Source organism: Varanus komodoensis, unplaced genomic scaffold (genome assembly GCF_004798865.1).
Source record: "Varanus komodoensis strain SLA01 unplaced genomic scaffold, ASM479886v1 scaffold8, whole genome shotgun sequence".
NCBI lineage: Eukaryota > Metazoa > Chordata > Lepidosauria > Squamata > Varanidae > Varanus > Varanus komodoensis.
In genome coordinates, this window is record NW_025336481.1 from 27360484 (window position 1) to 27387450 (window position 26967).

The 26967-nt window shown below is 40.2% G+C and overlaps 1 protein-coding gene across 1 annotated transcript; it reads left to right on the forward strand.

Annotated features, from left to right (window-relative positions):
* Nucleotides 1–114: 114 nt before the first annotated feature.
* Nucleotides 115–25659, forward strand: SLC6A15 (solute carrier family 6 member 15). Its single transcript, XM_044455378.1, has 11 exons — nt 115–403; nt 4032–4189; nt 5750–5876; nt 9745–9926; nt 12851–12961; nt 18408–18649; nt 18747–18936; nt 20746–20938; nt 23204–23363; nt 23611–23773; nt 25288–25659. The coding sequence occupies exons 1-11, from the start codon at nt 115–117 to the stop codon at nt 25657–25659; spliced, it is 2187 nt and encodes a 728-aa protein (XP_044311313.1).
* The last annotated feature ends 1308 nt before the right edge of the window (nt 25660–26967 follow it).

The following is a 26967-nucleotide window of genomic DNA, read 5'->3' on the forward strand; positions in this document are numbered from 1 at the left end:
AAAAGGACTTTGTTGACATTTTCCTCACATTTTCTTGGCTTAGCAAAAAACAGATACTGACTGAGGCTGGATAGCCCATCTGAATTGAAGTGGATCTGAAGTGAACTTGTTCAAATGCCTAAGAACAGCAAGGTGGTAAAACGAGAAATAGATGATGATGTCATTGAATCAGTCAAAGATCTGCTATCAAATGAAGACTCCATCGAAGATGCTTTCAAGAAAAGTGAGCTGTCCGTTAATGATTCAGAAGACAAAGATGTAGATGTGGAAGAGGGATCTGATGTAGAAGAAGAGAGACCAGCCTGGAACAACAAACTGCAGTACATTCTGGCGCAAGTTGGCTTTTCCGTAGGCTTGGGGAATGTGTGGCGATTTCCATACCTGTGTCAAAAAAATGGTGGCGGTAAGGCTCTGTACTAATGCATTGACTTTGCCTAAGGCCACTACTACTGGTCCCTGTTGGTCTCATGCACTTAGTTTTCCAAATATGTTTTTGTCAAGATATTTTAGACTGCAACTCTCAAAAGCCCTAGTTATATCAGTAGTAATATGGAATTATGGTAGTTGTGTTCCAAAAAGGTCACCATACTAGGGAAAGCTGTCTTATTCCATTCTTACTGCTGTGGTAATCAGTGTAGTCTCCCAGATCCTTTAGACAAATCTGCTTTTAGCACCACATTTTAAAAATATGAGCCAATGTGGTGTGGTAGTTAAGTGTGTGTGAGTGGGACTCAGTCTTGGACCCAACTGGCTGACTTTTGGCCAGTCAGCCCAACCTATCTCACAGGGTTGTTGTTATGGCAATAAAACTGAAGGAGGAGAAAGATGTAAGCCACTTTGAGTTCATAAGAAAAAAGCAAAATATATGTGTATACTGTAATCCACCTAGAGAATTCATTTGGATTAGTGGGTGGAATATAAATTCTAAAACAAAGTAGCAGCTACTGAAGAGAGGGATGCTCATTATCTGGAATGCAGCAAGTGCAAAGAGGTTGACAGCTTAACCTTTTCTTCTTCCTCTGATGCATCCTGATTAATATCTTTCCTTGGAAGATAATGCTTGTATTGGGAGTAAATGCTCCTTAGGCATCTGCTGGAACTTTCTTCCTAAGATAGTCAACAGTTTCTGAGGAGTGGCTTTCATCAGGTTTGCAGCAGGGAAAGAAAGTGTTGAACTCTCCCTGCCTTCATCTGTAATCCAAATAATTATCTCCCATTCATAAGGCTGTTACTTGTATTTAAAACAGGCATGTTAAATACATAAAAGCATGTTAAATGCATCCAATTAGTCCCTGAATATGCCCCTTTCAATGAAGAACAACTTTGTTGCTTTTAATATTTCCTCAAAAATGTTTGATTTGATTATTTTATTTATACCTGCATAGGTTTACACTGTTAAGATAATCAGCATTTCCATTATTTGGAAGATGGATGGGTTAAAAAACAGCAATGTTCCCAGGTACAATGGAAATAAAAGAATTAAGGCCAAAAACACACTTTGTATAGGTACAGCTGTAGCTAAGAAATTGCTAATGGAGATTTTCTTTTTTCTTTTTAATCCTCCATGGAAAATGAGGGTGCGGTGGGGGGGGGGAGGGCAGTGTGATTAGAAGAATGTGTAGTTTGTCCCTAAGTCACAAACAGCAGCTTCTACCAAAGCACAGTGAAAGCAAAAGACAGACAGCAAAATGCTTTCTTCGAAAACAAGCCTCGTCATAAGTATCAGCTCAGAGTCAATTTTCATTGCTTTCAGGTCTGTGTAGGATCGCAGCTTTGAGTTAGAGGTGGAGCTCAGCTTGCTGCCTTGATATGCTTCATCTGATGTTAAGTCTGCCCATTGTTTATACCTGTGTGGGGCAGAGAAGGAGAAGATTAGAATGATTTTCAGTCTTAGAATCAGTTCCCAGAAACAGGGAAGGAGAGGAAAAGAAAATATACACAAATATTAGGATTTATTGCTAAATGCCTTTCCATAGGGTTTTTCCTCTCAAAGAGCATTGCCAAGCCCTTATAATTTATTTGGCATTTCTCCAATAAAATTGAAATGTGAACATCCTCTCCTACTGCAAATTGCTGGCAATTATTTTTTCCTGTAGTTGCACACAGGCATTCTATAACTTCCTGTTGTTCTTCACAATTATTGGATTTCTCATAATTACTGAAACGTCCTGCCAGCTCTGCAAACAGGGATGTTTGCAGAGCATGTTGTTTGACAAACAAGGTAAATGGCAAAGAAAATCTCATCTAGATATCAGTGCCTATAAAGTGTGTAAAAACAAAGTATATTTTATATGTTTTAAATTATGGAATATAATCCCTGACCCTATAAATCTTCCATGGAAAAATGCAAATTAAAGCATTAATCCTAGAATGTTTTGATCATCCCTATGTCATATCTGAACCAAACCATTTTTAGCAGGAGAGATAAGAGCACACTTTTTATGTTTACCATCCTTATTCCGTTAAGCTTACTCCTTTTGTAAATATTGTAGATTACTTTAATAATGTACATCTTTGTCCTGTCAAAAGGAGCACAGAAAAAGACTAATGCTGTACATGCATGTTTAGGTACTCACTAAATATCCAACACAAAGCATAGAACCTGCAAATTAAAGTTATATAGACAAAAATAATCAAATTCATAAAACGTGATGGTACAAACAGAAGCATTTAGAGTGGCATTTAAAGGGAAATGCCTAAAGGTAACTACTGAAAAGATGAATTTTGAGGCCAGCTGAATTTCCTTTTGACATACCACAGTGTCCATGTCATTAGGAAAAATTGTCTGCTTTAGATGCACAGGGACTTCAAGCTAGATCTTAGAAGTGGGTATCAAAAGTTAGGCATCTGATTAAGTTACCACTTCCTGTTATGGTATACACACTTAAGCTGCAATCAGATGCAAATTTAGGCATGAAGAAGGCCTATAGTTCCCAGCACTGAGTTTGGCAATGTTGGGAATTGTACATTTTTTCTCTCTAAACTTGCTTACAATTGTGCCTCTTGAATATTTTTGGCAAAGTTTTGATGAAGGAAGCATTTGCGGAAAATAGTGCTGTGAACATTGCCAAATATTTGCATTTTTGGTACAATTTCACAATATTACGAAAATGGTGAATGCTAACAAGACATACATTTTGACTGTTTGAGTGGAAAGGCAAACTTGAAAGTGAAAGATGAATCAGGAGAAGTCATCTGGGATCCCCCAGATGTTCTGGAATGCATATGTCATGATATCTCAACATTGGTCATGCTGGCCTAGGCTTATAGATTTATACTCCAAAACATCTGGAGAACTCCAGTTGCCTACCCTGACACAGACTAAAAGTGGGAAAGGAGGGATTGCTTCTTCATAGTAAAAGCAGAAGGTATTTATTTCTGCACTTCCATGTGTGCTTTGGTTATGCATTTTATGGTTAGACAGTATCTTTATGTTTTACTGAGCCAAAAGTGCAGTTTTTGCCAAGGATCAGAGTATCTAGATCTCCTATTCCAGGCATGCCTGCAAAGTGCAAGTCACTCCCTGCTTTTATTATTCTTTCAAGGAAGCTGTTGATTGTGAGAGGGCACTGGGTTGTTTGCTTTGATGTTTGGCCTACAGTTCCCATCAGACTTAGCCAGCATAGATGATGGTGAGGCATGATGGGCATTGTAGGCCAAAACATCTGAAGGGACACAAGTTATTCACTCCTGGTTTTGAGAAATGCAATACACACACACACGAAATCTATCTTCCTCCTCCTCTCCCTCCTCCTTTGCACAAGCCATTTTCACCAATAATTTGTCCAAATATCTCACTTGCATATTCTTACTTCTCTGTGTGCTTAGTCTGTCTATTGCATTCTACCCGATATCTGAGTTTTACTGGTCCTGGAGTGATCCTGTTTTCACTGATTGCTTTGGTGAATGTTTGCGTCTATTGGCACCCTTGCAGCCCTTCTTAATGACCATGCTCATTTTCCTCTCTGATAGCTATTTCTGCAAGATAGCTCACTACTCTAATGTTACTCAATGTCTTCTTGGTTGAACAGGTGCGTATCTTGTGCCATATTTAATTTTGCTGGTGGTCATAGGAATACCACTTTTTTTCCTGGAGCTTTCAGTGGGTCAAAGAATTCGTCGTGGAAGCATTGGAGTGTGGAATTATATTAGCCCCAAACTTGGTGGAATTGGATTTGCCAGCTGTATAGTAAGTAACTGCTTGCTACAAGTGTCTAAACCTTAATGCAGAACTACTGACGACAGAAATAAAAATTTAGAAAGGTTTAATGAAAGCAAGTAAATAGAATGAAATTTGGGAAGATTTTGTAAAAGCAATACTGATAGAAGGCAAAGGCTGTAAACCCAATCAAGATTATATGAATTTCTGGAGGGGATATAGATATAATTAAAGTATATTATATATTATTAATTGTTATAGTATGTGAATGGTGGTAGCATTGGTCTCCAGGGTGGTGAGGGCACTTTATCATTTACTTTTTTATTATTGTGTTTTTGTTATGTTATATTATCATTGTTGTGATGCATTGTATTTATGTTTTTTTCTGTCTATTAAAAAAATAAAAAGGAAAATTTAAAATTATTAAAAAAAACTTAATGCATAACTGTATTTGGAAAAGCTCATGCACTCGCAGGGTTAAAAACCATTTTTATCTGCTGTGGCCTAACCTGTGACAAATTAAGCCTGCCTTTTTCTTAACAGGACAAGCACAACCACCTCTGTCTTACCTGCCACTAAATAGCCCTATAAGAACTTTCTGAAATCACATACCTATGCAAAGTGCATGGGGAGCTGCAGGTCTGTGGGAACCTCAGTCTGTGCCATGATAAAGCTTTCCTAGTCACACGGTATTCTTTTCTGAGCAACAATTATGCTTCCATTGCTGTTTTGCACTGAGGCTACAAGAGTAATGGCTGTGGAGGAACTCCTCAGCCTCAGTGCCCATGCAAAGCCCCAGTTCACCTTTGTGTGGGAACTGGACTTTTTCTTTGTGGGAATGTAATAAGCTGCTGGACTAGTTCTGGGGACTGCAAGATCAGGATCCAAGGCTAGCTCTGCCATCTAGGAAGGTCAGGCTTAGGGCAGCAAAAATTCAGCACACCCAGCAATATGTGCTGGAAAGCTGCAGCGAGATTTCGGCACATCCCATCCTAAGGCAGTACTTGTTGCCATGTCAAATCATAGGACTGGACCAAGAGACAGTCCCTGAAAAATTTGATTTGATGGGTATGCCAGGATTGTACAAGCAACACAATATAATGGGCTGGGGTGATTCCTTCATGGATGTTGGCTCCCCCAGACCCATCATCCAGGAAGCCACTTTCAGAATGAAGTGGGAGGAGTAAAAATGCTCTACCAACAGGCTGTATGGTTCCTCAAACCTCAGTTCTAGAGCAGTGGTTGAAAGTTCCTGCTTAATTCCTGGGATGTCCTAGAAATGAGATAACTTCTCTGTGGCAGTAACCATGTCGCCTGTTCCTAATGTGGTTCCCCTTCTTCATGGTATACCATCATGTTGTGGGTGGTTAGGAGCGACAATACTACAGTTCTGTTATGCAAGAGCAAGAAGTTTTGCTGTTTGAGTAAGCATGAGTGAGAAGCCATGCATGTGTGGATATGTGTGAGAAAGAAGTATATTTGCAGCTTAACACAGCAGACATCTGGGACAAAAGCATTGCTCACCTCTAATGAATGCAGTTCCTAATTGGGAAGAAATGTTTTTAATCATGCATTGCTTTGTTTCTGCAGGTGTGCTTTTTTGTGGCCCTCTACTATAATGTCATCATTGGGTGGAGTTTGTTTTACTTTTCTCAGTCTTTCCAGCATCCGTTGCCTTGGGACCAATGCCCTTTGGTAAAAAATTCTTCGCATACGTGTAAGTGTTGCATACATTAATATTTCTTTTTCCTCTCTTTTTTAAAAAGTATGTTTTTATTAATGTTTTATCTGCATTGTAGGAGTCAACAGCAATAAACAAATGAGAGGTTATGGAGTGCTGATAATTTAGTCTAAAATGTATTAATACTTTCCTGAAGTTTGGGTTAAGATATCTGTAGGTTAGTAGTTAATATGCAACCAACTATTGGGAACTAAAATGGTCAGTATTGTTAAATTAAACTGTTGATTTTACCCCAGCTCCCCACACCCTGTAATATCTTTACAGTGTTATGCTTAGCAATAACACTTGATATCTGGTTTAAAAAGTGTGCTGAATGAAAAAAAAGTCGAAAATAAAAAAGTCCAGGAAGTTTCTGCTGTTTGAGTTGGCATTTTTTTTTCAACAGTTACTAGGTTCCTTGTGCAATCAACTGTTCCAGTTCCCTTGTGTAGGTTTTTTAAATGATACAAAAAACAGACAAACTTTTTCCAGTTTTTTAGGTTTTGTATGCAATTTGTAAAATTTTTAATGGATTCCTGTTAGAATTGGGCAGATGATGCCATGAAAGTAAAATCATGGATGGAATCTCTGCCTGTGGGCGCACATAAGACTCATGACCCAAGACAAGCTCCCTTGGAGCAGGCCGCACTCTGGCATATCAGGTCTCGTTTTAAGCTAAACATTATTCAAATTGTGAAAGAGGTAATTATAATGCAGCTACCAATACACATGTAATCAACAGTATTAAGAGTTAAGGTTTGGGTAGGTAGAGATGTTAATGGTTTTCCCATTTTGCAGGGGTCTTTTGCCCCTAACCTTTTCAAATGTGGAGTACTGACTGTACTCTGACCATTTGAATGCCCGTACATGCCTCAATCCATCAGCAGCCACTATGAACATAAAGCAGGGGCATGATGTTATGGATCCGACAGAGAATTTAATGTCAGGCAAATTATTCTCGAAACAAGACTTTTAAATGACTTATCCAGCCATCCTCCTAATCATCCATTACATCAAAATGTATCTTATATACAAATGTGTAGTTTTTTTAAAAAAATGCAGTTCAGTGCAGGGGAAGGGATGGATTGCATCTGTTCGGAGAAGTCTCTAGGAGTGTGATTTTAAGTCCAGCTGAGATAGAGTGGAAGCAGTGGCAGAGACTCCAGGCTTCGGCTGCTCCATTGAGAACCTGTTTGGCCTCCAATCCCACCCAGATCAGTCTTTTGCATCCTTGGATGAGAAACTACTGTAGGGTTTTCCATGGTGGCTGGGAAGAGGATGGGAAAATCCCTATTTGTATTTCTTCTCCCAAAGTCATAGCCATGACTTGAGAGGGGAATTCATTATATCCTACAGTCCATGGCTGCTCTTACAGCAACCATAATCATAATATTTGAGGTTGAGTCTTCTTGAATCTAAAATGCTAAAAGTAGAAACAGATGAATTGAATCTCCAAAGCAAAAATTAATTGTGCATTCTAAGGTTATTTTCCTTATTTTAATAATAGCACTTGGGTCCATTTGAAACAAAAAGGTGTAAGTTTTGAAACCTTTAGATGCTATATGCCAAACATTTTCCGTAACAATGTCAACATTTCCACTAAAACAAAGTTTGTAAATAAATTCAGATTAAATGTTACACTAATTATTTCATTGTTACAGTCATGCTGTTTTCTTAAATACTAAGCAAGAGAAAACCAGGGAGGATAAGTGAAATACCTGTGAATAATCAGACTATATTTTGTCTATTCATATATCAACAGGAATTAGGCAATTGTTCAGAGCCATAATGAAATAATCACATTCTGGCATATCATGAAGCACTATGAAGTGCAATCTGTCTCTAGGCTTTAATTATCTCTTGATGACCGCATGCTTTGATCTCCAAATAATAAGAGAAACAAATCTTAATTGCTTTTCCAGTAGTATTTTTTTCCCTTTGCCTGAAGAAGGTAAATAGGCAATTTTGAAAAGTTGCAGAAACTTTCTCGATAAGAAGCTTGCTAGCTTTACTGTTGCTCTTCTGTAGTCAGATTATCCAAGTACATACAATTATTGCAGTAAAACAATGGACTTTTCTTGTATAAGGCACCTTATATGGTTCAAGAAAAGGATCAACATGTTTGGCCGAACTTTATCTTCTGCTTAGTTCAATGGCAAAGATTGTATTTACTTGACTGAAGTAGGATCACAGCCTTTGGCTACAATCCTCAAGCCACACATTGCAGAGTATTTCTAATAGAGTCTCATGGAATGGAAATTGCCTGCAGGAACAGGCCTGAATATTCTTCCTAAAGGAAACGTTTGTAATCCTGACAGTCTGTCCATCCAATTGGTCCACCTGCCCAATGTCCTGCTGGCAAGAACCATGCAGGTTGGGAGGAACAACTGATATTTTTATACACATGTCACCCCTCTTTGGAAACAAGTTGTGACTGGGCCTCTGGGTGTATCTGACTGGCACGTACTCCAGTGCGAGGGCAGGCGTGAGAGGCCTTTGGCTCCCACAGATGGTTGTCCCCTCCCTGCCCCAAGCACCAGCAAGCCACTGCCTGTGACTCGGAACAAGGAGCTGCTGCACAGCCTTCTGCATAGGTGGGGAAAGCTAGAGAAGGGCAGGAGAGATCCAGAACCAGGGCTTCCTTTTAAGATTGGAACTCAGTTTTCTTCCCGGGATTAGGTGTTGCAAAGCATCCTGTGGTGCCCTAGACATTGTTCAGGGGCCAAAGGGTTGCTTGAAAGCAAAGGGTGAAAAAACCCTTTGTCAGAAAATGTCTTCACATTTTCCTAAATGTCATATCAATTTTCCAGCAAGTTACAGAATACAGAATTTCAACATCTTAAGCTGTTTGAGAAAATGCTATCATATACATATTCATTACAAAAACTGCATTATGTACATTCAAAGTAATTTGAAGCTGTAGTTGCCTGAGATTTACCTGAGAGTGGATGCTATTGAACTGCATGGGGTTCACTTGTGAATAAACTTGTGTAAGGTTAGATGTTCTTGATACAATCATTGTAGAGCATTCACAACTCCATAACTTAACCACAATTGACACAAATTCTCTTCCTGCATTTAGTATCTCCATTCAGGTTTTCATGATGCTGAGCACCTCCAAAGGACTACGAAAGAGTTGGTGTTGCCACTATAAATCCATCTCCTCCTTCCTCATCTGCCACCTACCTGGCCTAACTACAGTATTATACTTGTCTGGTCATGCCAATTCTACAATTCTGAAAACCACTCTTCTACATTTATTGTAGATCTGCACCACTCCCTTTTGTTGGCTTAAGATTTTGCATTCTTCTCCAGCTAAAACTGAAACAATCAACTTTGATCTTTCCATTTCTGCCTCTCCCTGCCCTCTCTTCTTCTACTTGCGCTTCGGTGCTTTCCTTTTCCCCACCCTACTTGATGAGTTAGAGAGCCTCTACATGTTTCTTGATCCTATCCCATTTTCACTTCAGATTGTCATCTCATTCACCATTATCCTTACTCTCCACCATGTTATCAACCCACCTCTTTCATGGTCCCCTTCCTGCTGAATTTCAACATGCCATGGTTTCTCCTGCTCTAACACACACTCACACACTGTTTGTCCATCCTTCCATTCACCCAACTGTATTTCCCTTCTATTTTTTGTCTCCAAACATCTGGATGCTGATAGATAACCACATTATTCTACTGTAACCCCCTCATGCAAGAACCTATGATTTCCTCACAGGAAAAAAATAGTGATAGCAAAGTGTAGGAACTGGTTTAGGACTGCTTTGGTTGCCTCAGAGAACTGTGGATGCACTGTTTCCTATTTAGGCTGTGATGAATATTTTGGATTACTGCTTTTCTTTGCTTTTTTGGTCAGTTGTGGAGCCAGAATGTGAAAAAAGCTCAGCTACAACTTATTATTGGTACAGAGAAGCACTCAATATTTCCAGCTCTATCTCAGAAAGTGGAGGTTTAAACTGGAAAATGACCATCTGCTTACTGGCTGCATGGGTTATGGTGTGCCTGGCAATGATTAAAGGTATCCAGTCTTCAGGCAAAGTGAGTATTTCCCTTTCAGGTCTTCCTCACAGCTAAGGTCTGATCCACCACACCCGTTTGTCTACCCTCCCATAAAGTCTGCATGAGCCACAAGCCATGACTCACCTGCTTTTTTGTAATCTCACATGGAGTAATGTTAGTATATCAACTTTATTAAATAGAAAAGCTATCCTCGGGTAAAGGGAGGAAGAGAGGGAAGGAGGGAGGGAGGGAGGGAGGGAGGGAGTGTTGTGGTATGAGAACTCTCTTTTGTTTTCACTTGCAGAAGATAATGCTTATAATTACATTCAACCCATAATTAAAAGAGAAAACACACACATGTAGACACACATGAGACTGCCAGTTGGCTGAGTATTTTCTGTTTGGAACTGCATCTCTTTCTAAATCTGAGTTTCCGCTTTCTGGATCTGGACTGAGCTCATGAAACGATCAACTTGACAAGCTGTATTTTCAAGGGAGTTTGTCAGGGTGCCATAGCTGAAGAAGACACCCCAAAGTTGCACAAGGACACACTCTGGGTTTCAGTCTTTCAGGTGGTCTACAGATGAGGTAGTGTGCATCAGAGGTGCTGAACCTCAGGCCTGTGCACCTACTCCTGCTTCCACCTGTCTGGGGACCTGATCTGGCCATTGGGATCCTCACTTAGCTGCATCCCATTCCTATTTCATTTGTCCATCATTTGCTGCGTTCTTGTTGCTGAAATGCCTTCCCTAATGCTTAGTTATAGGCAACAAAAGACAGGTGCAAACACACTTACTCTTTCTTTGATACCATGTTTACAGTCCAGGGCTAGCATTTTGGGTTCTTCAGCATGGGAAGTGGGAAGTACTCTATATGGAATATATAGATAGCACACTTTCTTTGATGGACTCTGGCTGTGACACATTCCAGATCACACAACAGGTGTTTGCAACTGAAATTATATACACTCTACCTTAATTCCTACTCTTGTTCTTCACCTGCAATTGGTTCTGGCTTGTCAATCAAATATGAGATGTGTTCACAGAGTGGAGTATTGAAGCTGAGTGCAGATACTTACATGGGAATTCTCATCATGACCTCCTTGCCTTAAGGCAAGAAGACTGAATCATGATAATGTGGTCTAATAATACCAGTAGTGAAAAAGGATTCCCCCCCCCCCCCCCGCACAACTTTCTCTTAAGATGATCATGATCCACAGGAAACTTCTTCCACAAACTTCATTTCAGTTTCCAAGATTGGTAGCTGTGCTGTGCAAACCTAACATGTTTGCTCAGAAGTATCTCTTACTTTCATAGAACTTACTAACATGTAATATTTATAGATTTATTAAATAAGTTCTGATAGTTTCTAACTCTGAGGCACAGTCGCCTTCCTAAGGCAGTGTACACAATTTCTTGAAAACACAATGCTAGTCATATGTTCATCAAATCAAAGCAGCATTACATAGACTTAAAATGATCATTAGCAATTAAAATAGTAGTTCATTAAAAAGTTCCTAAAAAGTAAACTGAGATAAAAACATCCTAAGAATACGCTTAACTTTTTCCAAAGCTGAGCCTAAATTTATTTCCTGAGGGAATGCAGTTGTGGGGCCACTACCAAAAAGGCCCCAAAAGAGTTGTGCTTTCATACAAACTTGTTTCTGGCTTTTATCTTTATGTTTATGTAGAAGGGATTGTGGTGTCACAGTTATTAATCTCTTATTTCAGCAATAACATTTTCAAAATATAGCAAATTCTGATGCACGGTTTGTCCAAGCCAAGATAAGGATCAAAAAGCAAAGTAGCACACCTCATTAACATCATTCTACCAGCAGGAGTAGAATGAAAAAATAAACAGAGTTATAAGGAATCCAGTCTTTTCCAGTCCCTGCTTGTAAGATTTAAGGACTTCAGCACAGAACTACATCCTGCATAATGGGCTAGACTCAAAGATTTCCTGTCTCTGATTGGAAGCAATATTTTGTCTTTTCATTGGAGAAAGGGAATCATGAGTTGTGTAAGTTGTAACCCAAAAACCTGTGAATCACCTCCCAGATACTTAATTCTCCGCCGGAATAATATTAGTCCCCATCCTTGTGTTAACTGTAGCTACACTTTATGTGCCCCCTTATGAAAACCATAGTAAAATGAAAACATTGTTCCCTTATAACCCCAGTCTGCAATCCTGCTTCAGATCTTCAGTCCCTCAAAAGACTATGGCTTGTGTTAGCCCTTGTTTGCACTGATGTAATTAGTTTTGGATGAGAAAGTAGATAAGACAAGGGCAAAGAGCACATTCTTGATGCTAGATATGATTTGCAGCTACATTGATGTGATGGAGTAATTCTTTCCTTTCCAGTGTTCCAGCAGAATCGCAGTGCTGAGCTCCAAAGAATGCCAAAGCCAGCAAAGACTCTAGATAGGTCTAGCAGTTTCAGATTGCATATTCCTCATGGCAGAGTACAATTGTGGGCTCTCATACCTGTCACATGGCAAGCCCTTTCTTATAGGGGCAGAGCTGAGTTTCTGGTGATACTATGTGTTTCAATGTAGTCCATCTTCAAAATAAAGAATTTCTTATTTCAAAAGGAAAACAAAATGGAATATTAGTGGAATATTATTTTGAGTAATTGGGAGGAGGAAGCTCCAGGTGAGACAGATTTCCCTGAACTTCTGCACAGAAGCCCATCTGTTCTGGTGGGTTGTGGAACAGACTTGGGTGAGCTGCAGTGGAAAGGCAAAGATGGAGAAATCCTGCCACATGAGTGGACTTCCACTTGTGTGAGGTTGCACTGAACCCTCAGTTTTACAGATCTCTTATGCCAACACAGAATTTGTTGACTGTGAATACTTTCTGAGATGAGCTTAGTTTCTTAGCAGAAACCTAAGCAGATGTGGTTAGACAGTAAGAGATAAGGGCCACTAATGGCTTTTAAAAACATTTCTTTCCATATTTTTCAGATAATGTATTTTAGCTCTCTTTTTCCTTATGTGGTACTTATATGCTTTCTAATCAGAGGGCTACTCTTAAATGGTTCACTGGATGGTATTCGTCATATGTTTACTCCTAAGGTATGTACTTGGTTTCTGCTAATTATATTTGCTAGTCTTGGTGCTTTTGTTTTTGCTTTTGTGTTTTTTGCTTGAATGTTTGTACCAGCTCTTACTCTGGGATCAGATTATGTTACAATCAAGAATTCTTCCATGTAGTTGTGTATTTGCCATGAAATATAATAGTAGCTCCATTAATTAAAGAAAATACATGTCCTCATCTCCTTTACGCCTTTAAAACCGATCTTCTGCCCATAAAGACTAGTGGTTTCCCCACCAAAATGGCACTATTTGCATATGCTGGCTGCTTGATTCAGACCCATTCCTTAGCAGAGTGTGGTGAGACTGCAGGGAAGCAACATGTGCAGTGCTTGTGCACATGTGTATAGCATTTATGCATCTATGCACCCATGCTTACTTTGCGGTCCTGGATGGAAAAGAAAAGACACCTTGGAAACTGAGCTTGACAATTTATTTATGATACTTTTTATCCCATACTTCCCCTAAGAGGCTTGGTGACAGTCTGTATCACCTCCACACCATATTTTAATTTAACAACGGGCTTGTGAGGCAGGCTGAGGGACAGTGATTGGCCCAAGGTCACCCCAGGAATGTCATGGCTCCAGGGAGATATGAACTGACTCGATCCACATCTCTCTGGATTCATGTCTGAGGACATGGAGCAGAACATAAAAAAACCAGGTGAACTTGCCGAAGGAAGCACCACTGAGCTGATCTTGTGTCATTTTGGTTAGTTTCTGAGATTGTGGCATCAAGGGCCAGTTTTGTGTTGTATTGCTTGTCCAATGGTAGGAATAGACACTGATAAGAATAGACAGTGCTGGAACATTTATGGAAGTGTCTTAAGCATGCCAAAATCCAATTAGCTAATAATTTCACAAACTTTTCCAAAGACGAAAAAAGGGCAAGCATATGTTCTGTAGTCCACAGTCCAGCTACATGCATGTGTACACGTGTGTGGCTCCCCCCCATATGAAAAGCCATTGATATTAATAAGGAAATAAGTTTTATATGACAGTGTCAGGCAGAAGGAAGCCACTCTTGTCTTCTGTAGGGCAGAGCTAAAGGATCCTGAGCCTTTCAATAACATTGGTAAATTAAAAGAAAGTATTTCTAGAGTGTATGTATTGTAAGGATCCAACAGAAGCTTGAGTTGAACTCCCCTTTGCTAGAGTCAATAAGATGATTTTTTGGGTTAGGTTTTGGGGTGCTTAGACAGATTTTGGGATGCTGAAGCAGATTCATAAATGTTCCAGCAGTATCTGTTCCTAGCAATGCCAATGTGAAAAATATTGGAATAGCAATACACCACAAAATCAGCTCTTGATGCCGCAACCTCAGAAACTAACCAAAATGACATCAGGTTAAATGAGTGGAACTCCCTTCTGTAAGTTCTGCTGAGTTTTCCGATCCTGGAAGGGATACTTTCAGTGAATATCCTGTTGCGATAGCAAGTGTTAGCTTCCTGTGGCATTAGCAATCATTCCTGATAGTACAGCATGCTGCTTCCAGTATTTTTGGAATGTTACACAATGTGCAACCACATGAGTGTTTCTCTGGGGAAAATCCATAAGTCCCATAGATTGCTTATACTATGTAGTTACAAATCTCTGTTAGGCAGACACTCCCTTCCTTGAAAACAAATACATTACAGAAGTCTGGAAGTATTACTGACATCTTAATAATGGAAAACCAAGCCAGAGGATGATTAAAGGATTTAGGAAGAGTCACACAAGAGTCTCAAGTGCTTAGACTGAACTGCAATCTTGTGGATCACTTTGAGTAGGAGGACCAGTAACAGTAAATGAGCCTATTTGCTCTCTGCAAATCTTGGATAACTTTGCATTAGTTGTGTATGTAGACTGTCTTAGGCAGTCTTGGGTTGACAAAAGAAGGGATCATCTCTGGGGAATCAAAGCTGTTAACAATTCTTAAACCCTTGGGTAAAATACTTCCTTGAAAAAATGCTGTGGTACCTACTTCTAGCAGTGCATCCTGCGGTAGCTAATCCTTCCCCTCTGTCTTGCTACACCACTCACTTGCTTCTCACCCTTGGTATACCCAGGATTAGGAGGGAAAGAATGGATCAAATCTCTAGCTCAGTAGCAACCGTAGGAGATAAAAACATATGATCAGCCATACTGGATCAGAGCGGAGGTTCTGGATCAGAGCAGAGGCCCTAACCCTAACCCTAGCCCAACATTCTGGTCACACAGGGACAATCAGCTCTCCAGCAGAAACATACAAGCAGCACATGAGAGCAATGTCTGCCAGCAAACTGGTGTGTTTAACCATCCTGCCTCTGATATTGGAAGTCACACACAGCCATTAGGGTCAGTAGAGATGATAGCCTTAGCCTCCATGAATCTGTATAACCCCTTCTTAAATTCATCCAAATTGGTAGTCATTACTATACCTTGTGGAAGGCAATTCCATAATGAAGAAGTGTGAAGCAAGCCTTTCTTTTTTCTATCCCAAATCTCTCACTGAACAGCTTCCTGGGAGGACTCCAAGTTCCATTATTATGAGTGAGGGAAAAAGGTCTCCCTATTCTCCACACCATGCATAATTTCATATATCTCTTTCACATCCCTCTTTACTCACCTTTTTCTACAACAATCCCAGCAATTATAACTGTTCTTCCTAGATCTGGTCTTGGGACTGAATCTTCTTTAATATTAATTGGTTCCTGTAGGAGCTTCCTCAAGTAATGTCAGATTTCTGGAAATTAACTCAGTGTAGGGCTGAATGTGTGAACAAGACCGAAATTGTAATGTTTCTTATTTAGCCTTAATACTTAGAAGTACTACTGTAGATAAGGTTTGAAGCAGGTCCAGGCAAGCTGTGGTTCTATAGATGTTGTTGAACTGCAATTCCTATAATCCCTGACCACTAAGCAAGCTAGCTGGGGCTAGGAGGTGCAATCCAATGACATCTGCAAGTCCATAGATTACCCACCTCTGTTCTGTAAGCAATGCCACTCTTGTGTTACAAGGTTGAAAAAAGAAAAACAACAATAACAACAGCATTTAAACAGAACATACACTTAATACTATTTCAGAAAGTTGCAATTCGTGTGGTTTTAACAATAACTTTGTTTTAAAATACAAAAGGCCCAGCTAATGGAAGGAAAAGGGAAAATCTGCAGATTACTCTCTTGCCAGACACTGCCAACTGCTACTGAAATGATCAGCAGGAACTGTGTCAGCATAACAAGATGCAAGCCATTGCATTTCGAAGATGACATTGCAGTATCATGGCCAGCAATTCCCAACAGTATCTTGGTGTCCTTTGACATGCACAAGATGTGCAGCCCATTGATTGCAGCCTATCGTCTGGTCCCAGGAAGCTGTCCTGCACAGAGTCAGACCATCGGTCTATTTAGCTGAGAGGATGACTGTACCCGCCTTGCCCTGCCTGGTGCCCCCCAGATGCAGCATCCCCAAGCAGCATGTCCAATCATGCTGGGGATGATGGCAGTTATCCTTTAATGCATCTGGAAGTACTGGACTGGGGAAGCCTGGTCTACATTAACTGCAGAAGCTTTCTGCATTTCTGAGAGGAATCTTTGCCTGCCCTACCTGGAGATGCCTGGTATTGAACCTGGCCCCTTTTTGTTGCAAAGCACCTGCTCTTTCACTGAGCAGTGGACCTTCCTTTCCCCAGCATTGCATGCATGCTGACTCAGAGCTGATTCCCACAGTGAGGTTTGCTTCCAAGGGAGTGTATATGTGACTGCACCCTTAAATCCACATTTTTGTTTTTAATCAGATCATGACTGTTATTGCTCGGCTTGACGCAGAGGGAAATGAGTTCTACTGGAATCAGTGGCAATTATGACCTGTATTTAGGACAAAACACTTACAAAGAACTTTTCCAGGGCATGACTAATTGTTTCAAAGCCAGGGACCGATTGAATTTCTCATGTAGGATGAGATACAAATGTTTTAATGAAAGGAAAGGAAAGGAAAGGAAAGGAAAGGAAAGGAAAGGAAAGGAAAGGAAAGGAAAGGGAAGGGAAGGGAATCTGGTTTAACATGTGGGTGGAAATAGGGATAGACAAACAGAAGTGTTTTTCAAGCTGTCCAAGATTCTCTGAATATCATTTCATGGCTTGTCTCACACCCAGTTTACATTCAGATTTGCTGCTTGTTTGCAGGAAAATTGGGCCAAACACTGATTGAATCCCCATATTAGCACACATTTTCAGAGTTGTGCACATTTTCTCCATAGGCTCCTGCTGGGCTGTTTGAGAAATGTGTGCAGACTTAGGAGTCTGTTTAAATTGAATGGAAAAAATTCTGAAAATTGAATATGAGCATTAGTTCACTAATTTGCAAATGTTTTCACTAGATGTATTCTCATGTTCACATTTGGAACTACAAACAGGGAAGGCTCATGTGTTTGGTCAAGAGAAACCCATTTTTCATGTTACCCATCAGTGGAAAATCAGAAGAACGAAAAATGTATAGCTACTGCCATCTAGTGAGAAATCAATGCTATGACTGTATGCAGGGATTTTTATCTGAGGCACTTTCTTTTCTACAGAAAAAATCTTTCTGTTTAATGTGTCATATTATACAATACATTTTTGCAGAATAATCTTTAGTGCAAATCTGTGATATTTGGAAATTATAGTAAAACAAAAATGGTTGGTTTTAATAGAAAAATTATGACTGGCAATAGAAATAATGAAATGATATACTATTTCAGTGGTCTTTGTTAATTGAAATAATAGTACTTCTGACATCTAAAATATATTGAAAATTCTGTACGCACTTTGTGCAAGTTAGCCCAACAAAATTCAGTAAGACTTACTTCTGAGTAGTCAGGGACAGAAATCAGCTAACAAATGGTTCTGTTTCATTGACTTTCACAGAGTAAGGTTTATATTCCCAGTGCAAGATTAGCTACTTTCATATCTCCTATAAGACATTCTTGAAGACAGAATTAGATAAAAATAAAAGAAGCCCTAAACTAATTTGACATTCCAAAAGTTACAAATGTTGCCCATTTTGTGTAAGATATATGCCAAATTTTTCACTGAAAGAAAAGTAAGGTAATTTTTTTAAAAAGTTACTGAATGATAGTTACTGAATGATAGTTCTCACACTTCTATTGTGGTGATCAACAGTGTTATTTAATCATATAAATTATTTTTTTGCTGATTGTTAACATAACTATGCTCAAAAACTATTGATTGGGGGGAATTATCAAGCAAAAATACCCATTTTAGATCAACACATGCTTGTATATGCTCACCAATGTGTAATACAGATAGAAAAGCGCATCATAAATAATCCAGTGGCAGATTTCAATTCAGTTTTGGACTGATTTAATTCTTACCTTTGAGTTTAGAATTAAGGGGTGTCTTATTTGTTGCTTCTCCATTTAGGAGAATTGCTGTATTTTGTAGCTGATGTATATTGTGTCTAATTTCAAACAGCTTGAAATAATGCTGGAGCCCAAAGTCTGGAGAGAAGCTGCTACTCAGGTGTTCTTTGCCTTAGGGCTTGGATTTGGTGGAGTCATTGCCTTTTCAAGCTACAACAAGAGAGACAACAACTGCCATTTCGATGCGGTTCTGGTGTCCTTCATCAATTTTTTCACTTCTGTGCTGGCAACTTTGGTGGTGTTTGCCGTTCTGGGCTTCAAAGCAAATATCATAAATGAGAAATGCATTACCCAGTATGATTATTTATTTCTTTATCCATTTTTATTGTATATTTCATTTAGGAATTCCCAGAATTGAACATATGCATTTGTTTTGCTTTCTGTTTTACAGAAATTCTGAAAAGATTGTTAACCTTCTAAGTGTTGGCAATCTTAGCAGGACTATAATACCTCATCATATTAATTTATCAAGCATTTCAGCAGAAGATTATAATATACTTTACTATATCATCCAGAAAGTAAAAGAAGAAGAGTTTCCCCTTGGTCTAAAACCCTGCCAGATTGAAGATGAACTAAACAAGGTTAGAGTGATTCTTCATGACACATTAGTGACTAATGCATCAATGCAGAACAATATTGCAATTCACTTCCAACAGGCTCTTCTGAGTCCATTGAGAACACTGAATCAGCTGCCTAAAAATATATGCTTCCATTTTTGTTCTGTCCAGTTCCATTCAAATCTCATATATCCCATATCTGGAGACTCTATGTGGTGTCAATGTAAGGTGGTGTACAGAATAAGCACCACTGTCTGTACCAGTAAATCAGGCTTAAAGATAGGGTGGAATGACTTGCAGTGGGGCAATGTCATGATGTATATGTTTCCTAGAATAGGATAACCTGCATGAACAGAAGCCAGGGCTGATACAGTTATGTCAATAGTAACCTTCGTAACCCTACCTGGGACAGCGGTTCCACGCCAGTTGTTGCAGGATTCTAGAGATCCACTGCCACCTGTTGTGACCCATCCTGGCTTTCATCAAGCTGGAGTCCTTACAGGTTTGATTTAAGGATTTATAAAAGTGCATAGCAGTTTGAGCAGTGTAGCGGCAAGCTTCACCCCCCAAACCTATATATAATTATTGGAACATCTGTACAAAGCTCTGTTGCCCAGAAAGCCCATGGTCCCCAAACCTTCACATAGTTCTCTTGCATGTACAGCTTTATGCACGGGTGGCCTCTATGGCTCTGAAGATGTGTTAAATGAACATCTGAAGAATGGCTGCTGGCGGGGGGTAAGGGTTGTTTTTCCAGAGAATGCATTAGTGCTGCCTTTTAATACAATATGCTAATTTGGTCATAGGACAAATCCCAAATCTACATCAGTGTAGCTACTTAGGATAACTGATTATGCCACATTACACCAACGGTTAACAAAATGTAAGATTTCCATTGAGATTTTCAGGTCTCAGGCAGGATATTACATAAAACCAGAATGGAGGAAGGGAAGATGGGGGAGGAGGGAATGTGATAACTTGATGTTCAAATTGTGAAGGCTGCATGGTCAGCGTCTTAAGATGAGTTTGGAGGAGATGGCTTTTCTTTGGATGCTTTGCAAAGAACATTGGGCAAATTCAAGTAGGATGAGGCTAGCAAAGACTAACAGTCCATGTGGCTATCTGCTATTTCCAATATCAAAGGACTTTTACCTATGTGCACCACTTGCTGGGGAGCATGGGCAAGGATGGTGCTATTGCACTCATGTCCTGTTTGTGGCTTTCCCATGGACAGCTGGCTCGCCATTGTGCAAATGGCATGTGGGACCGCATGGACCCTTGGTTTTTATGGAATCAGAGGCTTTGAGAAATTACAGTAAGCATTCATTATTTTATTATGTATTAATTATTTTGTGTATATCCTGCCTTTTCTCAAAAGTAGTGCCCAAAGCAGATCTAGCAAATTATGTGGTGGTTCCACATTTCATATGAAACTGTACCTATAACAATCAACAGACAATGGTTGAATCCTTATGCTTGAAAATCTAAAATCCATTTGTTACTCAGAATTGTTTCAGTCATTTGGCAAAACATACCTTGGTTGGTGTACAAACAGAAGTAGAAAAACTAGACAGTTTTTATATTAACAAAGCTGGATATAATTTCTGATGGTGCAGTAGGTACAATTCATCCTGACAGAAGCACAAATTCCTGTTCATGGATGTGCATTTCTGAAGAACACACTGTGAAACACAGTGTGAAGAACACAGTGTGAAATTCAAAGATTACTCCTTATGGTTGTGTTGTTTCTCATGTGAGTGAGCTTGCCCTCCCTCCTTGGATTGTGCTCTCCCTTCCCACCCATTTGTAATCATTTGGATTTATTCTTGACAGGCTGTTCAAGGAACCGGCTTAGCTTTCATTGCCTTTACAGAAGCCATGACACACTTCCCTGCTGCTCCTTTCTGGTCAGTGATGTTTTTCCTCATGCTGGTCAACCTGGGACTCGGCAGCATGTTTGGAACCATTGAAGGAATCACAACACCTATAGTTGACACCTTCAAAGTGAGAAAAGAAATTTTGACCGGTGAGTTGATGCTCCTCTCTTGCCCTAAATTCTAGGCAGAAAGGCTCATGACAAAGATCTGTTTTCTTTCAAGATGTAAGGCTTGCAGTTTGGTGGATGCATTGATGCATCCAGAAATTTTCCCTACAGCTAAGATGGAATTTTCTATTTTCAGGACAATCAGTCATTACTTGCTCAAACTTCTGTATTTGCAAGTGTTACTTCTCCCTGCCCCCCCCCCCCCCCCCGACCACATATACATGATACAGAGATATAACTTGTATTCGGGGAACAGAACTGAGAGTCATATGTGGCCATGGCATAGGACAGTGTGGCAAACCTATGGCATGTGTGCTGCAGTGGGCAAGCAGAGCCCTCTCTGTTGGCATGCAAGCCAAGTCACCCCGGCATCACCCCAGCAGCCGAGCATCAGATAACTGCACACATAGGGGCCATGCGCATGCTCAGAAAGGACTAGCGGCACCAGGTGATGATGTCACAAGCCGCAACTCATTAGCTGCAACTCGTCTGAGCTTTCAGATGGCCTGTCAGTGTGCTGCCAAGGTGTGTGTGTGTGTGTGTGCGCACGCACGCGCGCGTACGTGTGTGTGTGTGTATTTGCTTGGACTGGCTGTGAGTTGTTTTTTCTAAACTAAAACCTCAGTATTCACGTTTTATTACAGTGTTGGCATGTTGCGATTAATAAGTGGGTTTTGGGTTGCAGTTTGGGCACTCGGTCTCTAACAGGTTTGCCATCACTGGCGTAGGGGAATCATGACAATATTTGCTTGCTCCAAATGTTTCATAGTAAATCAGCAATAGACAACAAGTTTAGGGCTATTTGACACAGCCCACATTCTTCTTGCAGCCCCTAATGAAAACTTATTTCAAAATGACCAATGTGGATACATTAGAATAATATTTCCAATTCACCAGCAGGATGAACTTATTTCATTAAATGTGCTGGCAAAATTTGCAGATGTTATGCTTCAGAGGTTAAATGATACACAGAAACACTGGGGTCATATTCATGTATGTAAAGAGGAATGTGAGTCCCAGATTTTGAAACGAGACCCATCATTCAAAGACCCCATAATGCTAAATCTCCAGGTCTTTCTTTTCAAACCCATGCTTTGCATATTATGCCTAGCAGTGGCAGCCTGGACAGAACTATTTCATGGGTTGTTGGTGCTCATGTTCTTTTTAAATTGAGAAGCTCTGTTCACACCCAGCTTGAAATCACTTTCTAGAGATAATACTTAAAATTAAAGAGTTGCCACTTGGCATGGATAAATCTGTTGTTTCCAATTGCTCCCAATTTTTCTATCTTAAGTTCTTTTCAAAGAATTTCTGTTTCACTGTGTTGAAAAAAAAAAGTGCTATCAAAATGTATAAGCATTTTGAGTACATTTATCTGGACATACACATGCGCGTGTGCACGCATGCACACACACCCCACACGTCATTTTGCCTAATATAAGCAAGATAACAAGCATTAGTGCAAAATCCTGCACTCCCAGAAGACCTAAAAATACCTAAAAATACAATATAAAATATAAACAACTTTAAAACCTTATAATGAGCTTATCATGGAAAATCTTAGAGAGGCCCTTCTTCAAATTTCATGATTCAATAGGAACTTGAGACAAGTTCAAAGGGAGAAATGTCATTTAAGATGGCATCTCTCTTAAGGTGGCACCCCTATATGGTCGGAGTGCTCTTTTCAATTACAGCTGCTCCCCTTGCTACAGGGTTGCAAATAAAGGAATATTTCTACTCTGATATTCCAAACCATGACTAACAGCATTCTTTGTTTATGACAATGGCACAGACAATGGTGTAGAATGATCTGGTCATCTATGTGGCCAGGGTAGAACATCTGTAGATGTTTTCACACCTGGCTTAGATAACTTGGGTGACTTTTAGTGAGTGGGGCAGGAACTGGAGAGGCCATAGGAAGGTTCATGCTGAAATGCAAGCCACACAACGTCCTCTTCAACCCTAGATTTCTCTTTCCAAGAACCAAGACATCTGCCAGCTCATGTGTTCACTTCTAGTACCCAAAAAGGGAGAGAAGGAAGACCCTGGGGGGTAAGAAGCATGACAAGCTCTGACCCATTTCCAATTGGTAGAGATAGTGGAACAGCCCCCTGGCCTTCCTTATAGCACAGCAGCAAAAATGGAAAAGTTGGTCCCATGCAGAGGGTGGTGGGCAAAGGTGTAGCAGCTCAGAATGTTTGTGGGTGTGTGGTGATGCCCTCTTCCTCTTCCTGTGCTTTATTGCAGTTATTTGCTGTCTTCTTGCATTCTGCATTGGCCTAATATTTGTGCAGCGGTCTGGTAATTACTTCGTAACAATGTTTGATGACTACTCAGCTACGTTGCCTCTGCTTATTGTTGTTATTTTGGAGAACATTGCCATGTCCTATATTTATGGGATTGACAAGTAAGTACATATCTTGACTTGTTTTAATACCCAGCACTGTTTAATTGTGGCCATGCCGGTGCTTTGACAAAAGGGCAGAGGGACACTAGTGGTGGCCTCCATTTTTGCTGTTCAATATTAATTCATACGATACGCCAAAGGGTAGATTCTTCTTTTAATTTTTGCCAATAAATGATTTCTTTTTATATTAGCTGTCTTCTGCCCTAGACCATACTCATATGAACCAATAATGTGCCCTTTTTTCCAGGTTTATGGAAGACCTGAAAGATATGCTTGGCTTTTCTCCATACCAGTACTATTACTACACATGGAAATATATTTCCCCGATAGTTTTATTATTTCTGCTGGTGGCTAGTGTTGTCCAAATGGTATTAAGTCCTCCAGGTTACAATGCATGGATTGAAGAGAAGGTGAGTGACAATTTTTAAAAAAGTAACACTCACCACCAATACTTTAAGGTTGCAGTCCTGTCAGCCCCATAGCCGATGCATGTATGACTGAACTTGAAGGTTTATGTGCATTGATGAACCAAGTGAGGACTGGCAGCAGTGATGCTGGCTGCAAGGGGGCAGGGCAGGGACTCAAAAAATCCTATGACTCCCCGGACTATGTCAGTAGGCCATAGGGTTGTGTCCTAAGAGTACAAACATAGCAGTATATGTAATACAGCATATTATTCAAGACTATTCAAATTTATGTATGCTCTTCCTTATATTCCACTCCTGAATCTTACTTTAGCAGAATTGCTCAAATTAGTTACATAATCTAGTCATAATTTTGCTGTGTGATGCGGCATAAGTTCCGTCAGGACACTTTCATCTCTGCCCCGCCACTCCCACTTCTCACCATTATCAGTGTGGATGTGAGCACTGACACAGCATTGTCAAAAACAAAGGAGAAAAGGACACTTCACGCAGTCACACATACAATCACATCCATGTACTTTCTGTGTTGTGGTTTTTCAGTGCACGTGTGTCCATATGCGTATCGAGGGAACATGATGCAAAAAAGAATCTTGATCCAAGCCCAACACTGGAGTTATGCTCTCCATGCAAACTATATTGCAGGTAGAAAGAGTGTGGCTATGGGTGCTAGTCCTGCGCCTTCCATCTTGAAGCATGCCAACGGCAGCCCCTGCATCCATACGTTGGAGAAAGTCTGAGGTGGGGAAATAGGCCGTGTATGCATAGGCTGCTGGGGCTTGACAAGCTAGACCCTGATGCTCTTACTTTCCAGCTCATGGGAACAGCCTATACATATTCATCAGGCTTTGTCACTTCAGAACTTTCCCCTAGCATGTGGCCAGTGTGGGTGGCCAGCAAAAGATGCAGGAAAGGAGCTAGCACGCACAGGCCCACTATCTCTATGTGTGATGTTAACAGTATGGAGCAAGAATGGGCAACTTGTAGCCCTCCATATTTTGCAGGAATGCATCTCCTAGCATTATTTACCATTGGCTCTGCTGGCTGGGGCTGATGGGGATTATAGGCCAAACTGCCTGCAAGACCACAAGTTGTGAAAGATACAACACCTGCATGGGGCTCTGATCATTATACCATCCCAGCAAGATGGATCTTTGGCAGCATTTTGTCAACAGCAATGTAGATGTGTAAAAGGCATGAATGAATGAACAAGTTAAGAGAACCGAAGGCTGCAGCAAACAGTTCATGCACAGGACTGTGCAGTATCAAACCTAACACTGGAAAACAAAAATAGAGTGGTGAACCCCTAATGTAAAAACTAGCTTCAGAAACAAGACCAAATCTTTTGTGGAAGTCTAAAATCTTGGAAGAAATTGGGATTCAGGATAATTTTGGGAAAGAGACTATTAAGGGTGCTTAAAATTTGGTGGAGGCAATGGAAGTGTTGGCTTTATGGCAGGCAGATTCACTAATCTTTATGACATTTTTCTTGGACCGTACAGGCAACAGAGGAATTCCAGAACTACCCAACATGGGGGCTGATTGTCTGCATATCTCTGATTATTCTGGCTATGCTCCCTGTCCCAGTAGTCTACGTGATTCGCCGGTGCAACCTTATTGATGACAGCTCTGGTAGCTTGGCAGCTGTTTCCTACAAAAGAGGGCGCATCATAAAAGAGCCTGTGAATCTTGAGGGAGATGATACCAGTCTGATTCATGGGAAGAGTCCGAGTGAGGTGCCCTCTCCAAATTTCGGCAAAAATATATACCGAAAACAGACTGGGTCTCCAACAGTGGATACCGCTCCCAATGGTCGTTACGGCATTGGTTACATAATGGCCAACATGTCAGATATGCCAGAGTCTGACTTGTAGCTTCAAAGCAGTGTTGTCACCTCTGTCCTTACAGGGAACCACTGAACAGTTGTTCTCTTGAGAGAAGTGGTGGTCAGCTTCACTTCCTAGAGTGCAATCTCAGGTGTCCCATGAGTATGTCTTGCAAAACATCATGACAGATGGTACAAATAGCTTGAAAATCCCCTTTGGCTGGATCCTCTGGGTTCCATTTGTACCAAAGGGAATGCACATAAATATCAATCAGTGATGGCCTAGCTTGGTCAGGATTGCCAATTTTTTAAAAATTATTTTTGCATTTAATTTGAAATTTTTCTATCTTTAGAGTACAGGTGTGACCTCAGTTTGCAGCAATTTTTTAAGTGAATTCATATTTCTCTACTGCTGTCAACTGGAAACCCTTTCTTTGTTCCTGCGAGTTAACTACCCCATCTTTGAAAAATGTGTTCCAAAGAATTCACCAATCCTGTATTAACTGCACTTATTTGTACATATGTTTTGTAGATATCCTGTACTTTTTTTAAGCACGCCCAGTTCCTTAGGCTACTAGCTGAGTAAAAAAGAAAGAAAAGGCAAACAAAACACATTAAAAAAAACCCCTGCAGATTATTTTCTTACATGTAATAGCTGTATGGAGCAATAGTATTAGAAAACAAAGTATGATGATGCTGGAAACATGATATTCCTCAGACGCTGGGGAACGGCATAGGATGTGGCTGTATTTTACATACTATCTTTGGTTTTTCAGTGTGAAAATTATGTCAGAGTGAGTCAATCCAAGACTCTTAAAGGTTGTGCAGATTCTGCATTTTTCTAAGCTTTGTGCCTAAAAAGAATAAAGAAAAGCCCCTTCCTGATATTTATTGTGGTTACTGGATTACATATATTATATTTATATATAATATACATGTAATGTACATATGTATAGTAATATTATATGTATCAGCTTCAAGCCCTGAAGCAAGATGGCTTTAAAATGTTTCAGTTTTGCTTCTGTTTTATGCAGAGAGGAAATTTTCTTTTTTTTCCCCCCATCAGTGATAATTAAGAACTGTATGCCATTACCTTTAATCTAGGAATAAAGAGAGTGGAAAGGTCTGTATGCTGAATTTTCTGAAATGTTGCAGCATTTATCTCTCTCAAGGGAACTGATACATGGGTGGGTGGGGCAATACACATGACACAACACTCCAAAGCCGCATGACCAAGGATGGTGCATCCATTTTGCCTGATGAGTTGGTTGAGGGAGGGCAGGAGGAGTGCTTGCAACTTCAGAAAGGTCCACACCATCTTCGGGGTACAAGTAGGGGGACATTCTTCTTGATCTTC

Coding starts and splice junctions, on each gene's coding strand:
- SLC6A15 (XM_044455378.1), top strand. CDS start 115: ATGCCTAAGAACAGCAAGGTGGTAAAACGAGAAATAGATGATGATGTC. Junction 9,927..12,850: donor GTATCCAGTCTTCAGGCAAA/GTGAGTATTTCC, acceptor CATATTTTTCAG/ATAATGTATTTTAGCTCTCT. Junction 12,962..18,407: donor GTCATATGTTTACTCCTAAG/GTATGTACTTGG, acceptor AATTTCAAACAG/CTTGAAATAATGCTGGAGCC.